The 12,047-nt window shown below is 36.7% G+C and overlaps 1 protein-coding gene across 1 annotated transcript in view; it reads left to right on the forward strand.

Moving 5' to 3' along the window:
* Positions 1 to 11,751, forward strand: part of SDHA (succinate dehydrogenase complex flavoprotein subunit A) — a 29,834-nt gene extending 18,083 nt beyond the window's left edge. Inside the window, exons 8-15 of the mRNA XM_038390731.2 lie at positions 665 to 833; positions 1,760 to 1,955; positions 2,845 to 3,016; positions 5,469 to 5,587; positions 7,948 to 8,059; positions 9,465 to 9,595; positions 10,293 to 10,406; positions 11,381 to 11,751. Of these exons, the coding sequence (XP_038246659.1) occupies positions 665 to 833; positions 1,760 to 1,955; positions 2,845 to 3,016; positions 5,469 to 5,587; positions 7,948 to 8,059; positions 9,465 to 9,595; positions 10,293 to 10,406; positions 11,381 to 11,467 (1,100 nt within the window). The 3' untranslated portion in view covers positions 11,468 to 11,751. The remainder of the gene's footprint in view (positions 1 to 664; positions 834 to 1,759; positions 1,956 to 2,844; positions 3,017 to 5,468; positions 5,588 to 7,947; positions 8,060 to 9,464; positions 9,596 to 10,292; positions 10,407 to 11,380) is intronic.
* Positions 11,752 to 12,047: the final 296 nt, after the last annotated feature.

Genomic DNA, 12,047 nt, shown 5'->3' on the forward strand with positions numbered 1-12,047 from the left:
ATGTTTTCCATAGTGGATTGATCCATAGTAACTTTCCCCACACCACCCGTATGCTGAAAGTCTTTTATCTTTATTCATAGCCAGGGTGATCCCCAGGTGGCTATAATGTTCCTTCTTACCTCTCTAGTGGTTTCAATCATTTGCAGTAGTCTTTGATTGTGGTTTTTTTTGTTTTTGTTTTGTTTTTAATTAACTGTTCTGGGATGTGGCAAGGGTAGCTAATAGAACCTTGCATTACCTCACTGATTGACTAGGTAGAGTGACAACTCCCTCTTGCTGGAACGGGTCATCACTGAGACACATTACCCCTGTGACTAATTTTTACTTCAAGTCCATAAAACATACTTTCAGTGTAAATACATTAATCTGTAAATATTATCTTTGTATACATCTCACAGTGATTGAGTCTTGACAAGTTACAAGCTTTCTATAGCCTTACATTTTACTTTTACAGATAAACATCCTGTAAGACATGTTTGATGTAGTGAATTTGTCAGGTCTGAGGTGAGAGCTGTTTGCAAAGAACAGGGGACCTTATGCCAAGAGGTCCTGTGTCATGGATGGGTCCATAATTAAAAAATACTTGTGTTATACTTCCATTCTTACAAAAATTTGATTATAAAGTTGTCATGTAAATATTTTATAACATTGCTACTTCCTGCAGGTATCTATGGTGCTGGCTGTCTTATTACAGAAGGTTGTCGTGGTGAAGGAGGTATTCTTATTAACAGTGAAGGTGAAAGATTTATGGAGAGATATGCACCTGTTGCTAAGGATCTGGCTTCCAGAGATGTAGTGTCTCGTTCTATGACAATTGAAATCCGTGAAGGAAGGTTTGTTTAATTTTTCAGTGGCATTGTGATATGAGTACATCTTTACATTGGGTTAAAGCAGATAGGGAGTTATGATAGTTCATGGAAGTCTTTTGATCATTTTGAGCAGCCAGTTTTAATAGGTAGGTTGCTGAAGATTTTACATATATTTCAGGCAAAAATCTTGAATTTGAAATCAAGCTCCCTTTTAATATGGTAATCAGAAAAGATCTCCAGAGTCTTTTTTTGTTGTAGTCAAATTAAAGCGTTTAGGCCCGATTCTCAAAAACGCTCAGCATGCAGCAGCTCTCATTGAAAACAATGGGAGGAGCTGTTGTGCTCTTGAAAATCTGACTCATAACTTTTTGGTATTTTGCTGAAGTCATAAGATACCACAGATGTTCTTAATATTCATTAGATAATTTCTAAACGGTATGGTAATTGCTTGTAAATTGCTATATCACCAACATCTTTGGAGGACAAGAAGACTTTATATTGAAGTTTTCTGAAAACTTGGTTTAAAATACATGAATCTCATGATTATGGTAGGAAAGACAGTGGAGTGAGGGGAAAATTTAAAGTGGACACAAGTTGAGGAAGGATGTCAGTTTTTTTTTTTCCTCTCTTCTGTGCTTGAAGATGCATCAGTTTTTCTAAATAGGATGCATAAATAGACACACAAATTTGGTCATGAATCAAATCTTAACTTTTGAACTGTCAAATGATTACTCGAAACAGAGTAGAAATAAAGTGACTTAAATTCTGAATTTTTTTTCCTGGTGTTAGTGCTTCACATCACCATGCAGATGACTCGTTAAGATCAAAGTCTTTCTAGATAGTTTTTAGATAATATGGTCGGGGTGCTTTTGAAATGGGTGCTTTTATATAGAGAGAATTCTGCAGAGGCCAGTATTCCAACCTGCAACTCATGTTTCCTTTTACATTAGGGGCTGTGGCCCTGAAAAAGACCATGTATTTTTGCAGTTGCACCATTTACCACCACAGCAGCTAGCAATGCGCCTCCCTGGAATTTCAGAAACAGCTATGATATTTGCTGGTGTGGACGTCACAAAAGAGCCTATTCCTGTTCTTCCTACTGTGCATTACAATATGGGAGGTATTCCTACTAACTACAAAGGGCAGGTAACTACCATAGATCAGTATTATGAAACCATTTTTCTCTAGCATGTTAAATTACATAACCTTAAGAGTAAATGTTAAAGGAAAATCTGCAAAATATCATAATTTGGTTTGTCCTGTAAACAAGTTGTCAGAGTTCTCAGGTTGTTTGGGTGGAGCTGGAACTCTATAGACAGTATGCAAAATATGAAATATATTCTTTAAATATGCATGAAATCTACAGAATTTCTTTATATTGGCCATGTGAAAACTTATCCAGATGAGGGTAGTACTGTATCGTTAAAAATGGATTATAGCTGGTCCTGAACTACAAATCATTAAGGGTTTAGGTTATGTGGATTATCTGTGCCACTGCTACAATTCCTGCGCTAAAATTGGTTACTTCAGTTTGCTGCTGTTTAAATGTAAATTTTAATGGCAACCAGTCCCAGCATCAGCCAGAGTGAATCTGTGAATGGACCAGTCTGATTTCTTGGACTAGTTCCTTTCAGTCAGTTTTTAAAATAGCTATAAAATTCTGCCTTGTGAATGTGGCCTGGCATTATAAAAGGTCCAGTGTTCTTCCCACTCTACTCAGAATTTTACTACAAAAATATTTTGGTGAATTGTAGTACTTTGTGTCTCAGAGATGGTGGCAAAACATAAGAATTAAACTGTTAATACTACATTCTTGTATAGCACTTTTTTTAATTTAATTATTCTCATGGAGTCTTCCCCCCTCCCCCCTTTTAAAATCTATCACTTACTATTTGGATTTCTTTGACCTCATGCTTTCAGGACAAATAAGTGACATTCAGATGCATTCAAATGAAACTTTGACACTGTACTACAAGTGATCTTTATTTTACAAATGAATTTGCAAACGTTGAGTGAATTCCTTCTGAAATTACAGGTAATTACACATGTGAATGGCAAAGATCAAGTAGTACCTGGTTTGTATGCTTGTGGCGAAGCAGCCTCTGCATCTGTTCATGGTGCTAATCGACTTGGAGCAAACTCTCTTTTGGACTTGGTGGTCTTTGGTCGTGCTTGTGCCCTTAGTATTGCAGAATCATGCAAGCCTGGTAAGATTCTACAAGTTTAACTTAAATTATAACAATTCATCTTGATACAAATTCTCATCCTTAAAACACTCTCATTTCTTTAACTCTTAGCAAGTAATTATAGGGCTATTAGCTAGACTATTAGAAAATTGCAGTAGCTTTTTTTATTACTGTTATACATAACATGCAGTGTTACTGACCAAGAACTCACCATACTATATCTAATTGCAGGAAAATATAATTCTGCCAAAGCAACTGGAAAATACGATTGAGAAGCTTTTCTCCCAAACCAGAAAAATTTAACATTACTAACGTAATCACAAGTTTTAAGAAACAAGGCCTTGCAACATACTGCATTTTGCGGTGGATGATACAGTGCAGACTCATCTTATACTGTTTATTCTTATATTAAACTAGTCTGAGATGATGGCATTTGCTGTAGCCTTGTACATACAACATGTTAAATTTTTAGCGTTTAACATAATATCCGTTCCTTCGGGTGCATCTCAGTTTGCAACATAACTGAGAATTTGGAAGGCAATTTACAGATTGACTTAATACCCAGAACTTTCCACTGTAACTTCTGTGATTCAATAGTTTGATCTGAAAGCAAATAATACATTCTAAAACTATTAATGCAGGTTTTGATTTTAATAATTTCTGATTTTGGGGATCAGAAGAACACTTTCATCTAGTTTCTTTAAAAGGATTAGCATAGTGCCCTTTATTTCTGATTAGTTTACAGGTGTAAACATACAAAAACCTGTAACTGAAATCACATCTACTGAAGTAGTGGGCTGGAGCTGAAGAGGGGTACATAGGCCAAGCTACAGAAAGAATGTGCACTCAAACTAGGAATCTGATTTGGATTAGCTCTCATTAAAAAGGCTTAATTAACACTATCCAGGGAGAAGAAATGGGATTTAAACATGGTTGTATGGCAGGCTCACTTCCTATGCTTCCCTGAAGTCCAGGACATTATATAAATCCCAGCCATAAAACTCTGAGCATTAAGGTTGAGATTAAGTTAAATGCTAATAGAACCCGTCACATTTAAAAACCCAAAACATATCAATTTAGATGTATTTGATTAAAGTAAAGAAATTCCTGTTAGTTCACAGGACCAACTTAATTGTTGTCACTCACCCTCCCCATTGGTAACTCTCCAGTACAAGCTGTAGCTAGTTAGAACTGTACCTGTTTCTCCGAGAATTGTGAATCCACCTACCATCTATAGGCTGGAGATCTGACTTCCCCCCACATGTTTCTTGTCAGCAATGATAACCATTGCATCTTCTCTATGTAGGGAGTAGAGATGACACTCTATCCTTACCTACCACTTCTTCAGTTTGGGCTATACATCTCTTGCTCCCTCAGTATGAGTTTGAGACTTCACCCATCAGTTATGTTCTGGAGATCAGTTTGTGCCCTAATGTGCCTACACGTGGGTCCTGGAGCCCACAATAACTTATAAACCCTGGGAAAATTGACCTTAGATCCCCCCTGGGACCCAATACAGAATGTGAGTGGAGGTATGGCATACTTCTGTAACACTGATAAAACTTGGTTTATTCTTTGTGACTATTGGTGAGGTGTTATGAAGGATGATGTGGCCGTAAAGGCTGGAATTTTTACTGTTGTCTTACTTCTGAGCTTAATTATCTTAATTAACATTCTGTTTACACTTTTATTTAAGTTATATATTTTTTCAAACTTATTGTAGAATTGGCACTAATATTTAAAATATTTTCAAGCTGTAAAACACTGCATACTGAGTGGTAGTATGGAAAGCCTTTTTTGAAATGTTTTAGTTCATCTATGCATCTTGGTTTATCTCCTGCCAAAAGTTGAAAATTCTATGTTTGACATCACAGTTAAGTTTAATACATTGCAGTCTTAATTATTCCTTTGCATCTCAAAGTGCTCTATTAATGTAAATGAACTGAGCGTCTCCATCTCCATGAGGCAAGTAAGTAGTAGTTGCACTTTACAAATGGGGAAACTGAAGCATTGTACTGACAGGCTGTAACTTGACTGAGGTCACACATTAATTTAGTGGCAGACAGGAATAGAACGCAAGCGATCTCACTTCACTCTCTCTAGTCACTAAACATGATTCTAACAAGTTCAAATGGAGAATAAATGTAGCTAATTGATGAATCCTGAAGTTGTTTTCATATAAACATCCGAAGTAATATAAGGAAAGATATATGTGCATACCTTCTCTCAGTATAAAAGTGTGGTTTATTATTTTCCAGACACTGTCGTCAGCAGCTTTTTAAAAAAAAGACGAAGTTATCCTTGTCTATTAAGAAACAATGACAGGCTCTCTTATTTTGAGATAAATATAAAATATAAAAGAAGAACTAAAAATTGTTATTCCTGGGTAAATTTGCCACAGGCTGAGGATCATTAAATCTTGATTTTATTGAAATAATTGCATAAGAAAACTGAAGATGTTTACCCTTAATAGGAGAATCAGTTCCCTCAATTAAACCAAATGCTGGAGAAGAATCTGTTGCAAATCTTGACAAACTACGATTTGCCAATGGAAACATAAGAACATCAGAACTGAGGCTTAATATGCAAAAGGTAAGGATCTCACTACCAATGACTGTAACACAGTGTCTTGAGATGAGGTTGATATTAAAATATACTGTAGGTGTTTATGAAAACTGTGTTGCTATTTAGTAGAGCTGAAGCTCAAACTTGGGAAAACTTTTTGAATGTATCAAAATCCACCTTTTTTCCATACAAAGATCCTTCTGCTCCAATCAGCTGCCCAAAAGATCATCTTTTTTTCTTTAAATTAGGAATAAGAAATGCCACCTCTCTCCGTTTGAAACAGTCACTCCTCTTCTGACCTACTTTTTGTCTGTGACCTGATGAGAGATCTCTTTCTAGATGAAATACTTTGTTTACCAAAGAGAATGCTCTGTTCTACTCTTTAGCCCATGCTTCAAGCTCAGCACCTGATGGCAAATCCTAGAGCTCAGAAGTTCTGAATTGTCGTGTTATCCATAAGGGGTTTTCTTGTGTGCTCATTACTTAGTTTGGGCACCCAGAACCTAAATTCTTGTCTCCAGAAGCCAAATCTATAACCATGTTTTGTAAGTATGTTCAGACAAGACTTAATTTGCAAAGCAGTCACATCATACACAGATCTGACTGGTAGCCAAGAATGTTACTTCCTGTAGGAAACGCCCGACTAAAAGTGAAATGTAGACAAGGTACAAGGCTGAGGTAATATCTTTTACTGGACCAACAAAGACATTACCTCACCCACTTTGTCTCTCTAGTATCCTGGGACTGACTTGGCTACAGCAACACTGCATACATAAAGTGATATGTAGTAAGACAGCCATTTCAACAGTGTTAGGAACATAGGAACTGTCATACTTGATGTGACCTGAGGTCCATTTAGTCCCATATTCTGTCTCTGACCGTATTATATGATTCAGAGGAAGGTATAAGAACCCTGCAGTAAACACGTGTGATACTTTCCCTCACCACATTAAGTCTCATCTTGATCTCTAGTAGAGATTGGCATAAGACCTAAAGCGTGAGATTTAATATCCTTTCCAAACTTTTTTTTCTATAAGTGGATATTGTTATCCATACATATATCCTATCCCATTTGGAATGTTGCTGAGTTTTTGCTGCAACAATGTGCTGTTGCAATGAGTTCCACACTATAATTGCATATTAAAAAAAAAAAAAATATTTCCCTCGTCTGTGTTGAGTACCACCTTTTAATTTCATTGAATGTCTTCATTGAATGTTGTTCTTAGTTGTAACAGAACCTAGTGAGATGATGCTGAATGAAACATAAGGCTATATGATTTTCAAGAACTTTAATCCACTCTAGGTAAAAGCCTATGGAGCATTTCATGTTGAACTGGAATTTCACATGCAAGTGTAAGCAAAAATATTGGCAAGGTGATTTGAAACAATTTAGGATGCAGTCATTACATTAACTTGCGGCATTTTAAAGTGCTCCTGAATCTCACTCAGAACAGAATTGACTTCCACCAGAAATATGCCTCTTTTTTTTTGTAAGAAAGTTGAGCTCAGTGATTCAAAAACTTTCATTGATTTAGTCAGTACCACTTTAAAAGTCTGTATATCACAAAATACTAATTGGAGATTCCAAATGTATCAAGCCTTGCATGAACCCAGTGAGGGGCTATAGCAAAAGTGGTGACCTTTGCCCCTAGTATCAGTAAACTGTTCAGGGATCCAATTTGGTGAACAAAAAGGTGATTGTTCCCAAACCCCACCCACAATCCTAGAATTGTGTTTTTCTGTCACTCTATCCTGCCCTTCCTGTTGAGACCCCTTTATAGTCTGCCCTACTGCATTGTAAAATCCTGGTAGCTTTTACAGATTTTAGGGCAGTGGTCCCAAAACTTCTCAGGGTTGTGTCCTCCTCCTCCCCCTCCCCCCCCCCCCGCCGGGAGCAGAGGCATGGCTCCCAGTAGGTGTGGGGGGTGGGGCCAGGGTGGAGCTGCAGTTGGGGGCTAAGGCTGGGGATGTAGCCAGAGCTTCTGCTACTGGGGACAGGACCAGAGCAGAGCTTGGAGTGGAGCGGGGCTTGGTGGCACTCCCTCCCTTCCCCCTTGGGGGGCTGGTCCATGCCCTGCCGTGCCCCTCTCAAACATTCCTCTGTGCCCCAATAAGAGAACCTCTGCTTTAGGGTCTGCTGGGCCTGCAGAAGTGTATGAGGAGGGGGGATATTTGGCCCTTAGAACTATTTCAGACTTTCTGTTCAGGATGGTAGCATGGCATTACTACACATACAGAATATGTTTGCAACCATAATGACTAGAAATTTTAAAAGAGCTTAAAATTCTGCAGAAACTGGTGAAGTTACAAGACAAATTCTAATGGCTTTCTTGAAACTTCTTACAGTTTTTGAAAGTATACTATTTCTTAATTTTGATGTGTTTCAGACAATGCAAAGCCATGCTGCAGTGTTCCGAACGGGCTCAGTACTACAGGAAGGCTGTGAGAAACTCGGCCACATTTATCGTGATTTGGATGATCTGAAGACATTTGACAGAGGTAATGAGATATCGTTAGAAAATACTTCTACAGTGGTTTATGTATTTTGAGTATTTTCATTTTGTTACCTGTGGGTGTACTTATTTTCCAAGTCTGTGTCTGTCTGTGTCTGTGTAATTCTACGTTGAAAGGTATTTTCAGCTAAAAAGAAGAGTTAGGTATAAAAATCAATTAGCTTGAGCCACAGTTTCAAAGCATTATTTGGTTGTCTTGACCATTGTGAATTCGCATGGAAACATTTTAAAGAGATTTTGTTTAAATGTTTTAAAGAATGTGTGTGTAGATTAGAAAGTCAGGTGTTCATGAATGTGAGGTTTTTGTTTTCTACTTTGTGTAAGCTAGCTAACACTTTTCAAATTAACTATAGAAAATACCATTACCTCCCAGGGAACTTGTGTATCATTTTTTACCTCAAATATACAGAAAGCTATTGGAGTCTTCTCAATTTATTATAAATAAATCGTGAAAACGGGTTTTTTTCATGCAAGTGTAATATCAACCTGTTCTTATAACAATGTTCAGGTATATATTTAAAAAACAGACATTGCACACAAAAATCCAGTTTTGCTGAACTCTGAGGATTTAAACCTTTTTCTTTAATTAAAAAAAAATAGGATGAGTTTATTAAATAAAATGACATGAGATAATCTGTAAATTCTTTTTTTTTCCCTTTTCTGCAATTTGTCTCTTTTTGTAGCTGCTTTTAGAGATGTGCCTTAAACTGAACATTCTGAAGTGGCCCTCTTACAGGCTGTAGTGCTTGCCAAACACCAAGAAGAGGAAAAGCCTGATGTAGAACTTAGAGCCTAGGGATGAGTGGCATGATGCCAGTGCATCTGTGATCCCTGCAATTGAATTGTACAGTGTCCTAAAGAGGTAGACTGCATCCATCCTGTATGGATAGAGGATACCAATAAAATTCTGCTGGAAAAGCTCTTTTGCCCAGCTACCCCCAAGGATTTTTTTTAAAAGTGACCTTAATTTTGCAGCCAAATCTTGTGATCTGAAACAAACTGCTTGAGTGTGAGGACAGAATTGTGTTTTGACACATAGCATGCAAGATTCTACCTTGTTTTTGGCACACAGAGTCTTGAATAATATGTCTTTTTGACTCAGAGGTAATTGAGTTTGGTCTCACAATTGTCTCTAGTAGTCACAGGCACATATGTCAAAGCCCCTATATACTTTTGCACAGTTAAGCAGGATTGTCAGTTTATGAAAGATGCAAGACTGGAAGAGAGAGCTTTGCAGGCTGACTGAGATGTGCTGATAATTGCATAGGGAAGCTTGCACTGTGACTACATTGCTCTGTTTCCTAAGTACCAATGAAAAGAGAGAGAAATTGAGCTGAAGTTCTTACAATTATTGCTAGAATATTTTTCAAATTAGTGTAATATCTTGTTAGGTATTGTGTGGAATACTGACTTAGTGGAGACCTTGGAACTGCAAAATTTGATGCTGTGTGCTATGCAAACTATTTATGGTGCTGAGGCTCGGAAAGAATCTCGTGGTGCTCATGCCAGAGAAGACTACAAGGTGCTTATGTACTTTATAACTTCATAAATATGTTTTTCATACATGGGACCAACTTTTCTCAACAAACAAATATCTCTTGGTCTCAATCAATTGTACTTGAGTTTGGGGGGTGGTTTTTTTTTTCAGTGTGCATTGTTTATTCCTAAAATTCACATAAATTAGACTCTTATTTAAGAGAGTGTTTATTTTTAAGCGTTCCTAATGCTGGCTTAAAGCTTGTGATACTAGTTTGTGGTCTGAATTGTGAGTAAATCCAAATTACCCTTTTACATGCCTTGATCCAGTAACCAGAGTCAGCTGGGTATTGATGTGATGAAAGCATAGCTCCTAGTCAATCCTGTTGAATCTTACTATTGAAGTACTGATAAAGAAGATAAGAATAGTAATGATTTGGTCACTGGATACGTAAAAAGGATTGAAAACAGTTAAGCATTATATGCAGACATCACTCTCTAGAATTTCCACAAACTCAGTTACAATCCTACTTAACTTGCTGAAGCTCTGCAAATGATTTTAAAATAAAAGCAGGAATTGACATAAAATTTAGTAAAACAGCTTAATATTAGCCTACACTTGGTATAATGGCATTATAATCGGAAGAGACCTAATCTTGAAGGATGTTATTAAATGCATTTGCAAACTGGCAGAAATTTGCAATTTCTGGTCTACAGCATGATACTTTCTTTTTACTGCTTAGGTAAGAGTAGATGAATATGATTTTTCCAAGCCAATCCAAGGGCAACAGAAAAGACCATTTGAAGAGCATTGGAGAAAACATACCCTTTCTTATGTGGATGTCAAGACTGGGAAGGTATGTTAGCTCTGGGCTTGGAGGGGTTTTTGTCCCATCCTGTTGCTGTCGGGGTGGAAATTGTGTGATTGCAGCGGAAATGAGTTGAAGGTTCTCCATAAAGTACCACATTCAGTTTTTCTAAATTACAACACTACTACTTTGAGTATATGAAGAACTAAATGTACAAGATGGTACAAGAGCCATTTCTGGTGACCATCACTGAATTGCTTTTTAGCAATTGACTTTGTACTTGGAGTAGGAATTGGAATAGTTTTTCAGCTTAGAATGGACTAGTTCAAAGTTCTTTTCATTACGCACTGATAATACGTGTTTTGATGCTTAGCATATATCATTTATGGATTCAAAAAGAAATGTATTAAAAATCTGTGGTCTTACAAACTTCCTCCTGAGATGATCTACAGTATCCCTCCAATGTGAAATACTGAGGATCACCTCCCCCTCCAAGTGATTAACCTCCTTAGTTGGACAGAAGGGTTACTGTTGAGTGACATGAGGCACTCTTGCCCCAAAGACAGACTATGCCTCCAAATGCTCCAAGACCCTGCTGGCTCAGGAGGTAAGAAGGGAACTAGAAATAAATCTTGCTTCTTAGAGCTGCTCAGTTTTATTTTTTTTTATTTGAAACACTTAGATTTTAAAACATTGCTTTTTCACTAAACTCTTTTTTGCGAGTTTTTTTCCTTTTTAGTCAATTTTCTAGTTTTGATGCAGTACAAGAAATGGAAAAACTAAAGTTTTGTTCCTCAAAAAATGTTTTTTGAGGAACTGTAGAAATTTGTTTTCTAAACTTTCCACGATACTGGGAATTTTTGACCAATTCTGTTTTTTTTTTTTTTTTTTTAATATTAGGCCAGTTCCAATTTTTTCATTATTGGGATTTAGCAATAATTGTGAATATTTTTCATGTTATCTTCTGGATTTGATGCAGTGGTTTGCTTTGCATTAATTAAGACACTTTCTTATATTTGTAGGTTACTTTGACATACAGACCTGTAATTGACAAAACTTTAAATGAAGAAGACTGTGCAACAGTTCCACCTGCTATTCGTTCCTACTAATGATGGTTAGCTATGTAAATTAGCTTATGTAATTATGTATATGTCTGCCAGAGCTTGCTGGTATATGTGAACATTTTAAGTGTTCTCTTATTCAGAAAGCTACTGTTATGTTAGTGATGATGGAAGAATGCTGTCTAGAAATTTCTCACTCATACTCTGCTGGGCTAGGATATCCCCATTAAACCAAAGTGCACAATGCCGTACACTGATTCTCTTTCATCCCTTTGTCAAAACATCTGAAGTGAACATACAGAACTAATGCCAAAATAAAATAATCTAAAACAGCCCTGCCTACTTTTTACAGTTTTGTTTTTTTTAACCTCTGGAGCTCTGCACATCAAAATAAATGCATTAAATTTATTTCAGATAAGGGGCTACTGTAATGTGCTGCTTGAGACTTGCATTTCATGATTAGGGGTGAGATTTAAAGTTAAGCTTCTAGGACAGTAACTTTGCCCTGTTGCACATTATTTATTTGTTATAGTTGTTGTGGGAACTATAACTTTGAATTTCTAAACCTATTATTTAAAGTATCTATTATGCTTCATTAGTGCACAATAGGGCTTTTTTATTTTTATTT

The sequence above is a fragment of the Dermochelys coriacea genome, chromosome 2, assembly GCF_009764565.3.
Source record: "Dermochelys coriacea isolate rDerCor1 chromosome 2, rDerCor1.pri.v4, whole genome shotgun sequence".
NCBI classification, from domain to species: domain Eukaryota; kingdom Metazoa; phylum Chordata; order Testudines; family Dermochelyidae; genus Dermochelys; species Dermochelys coriacea.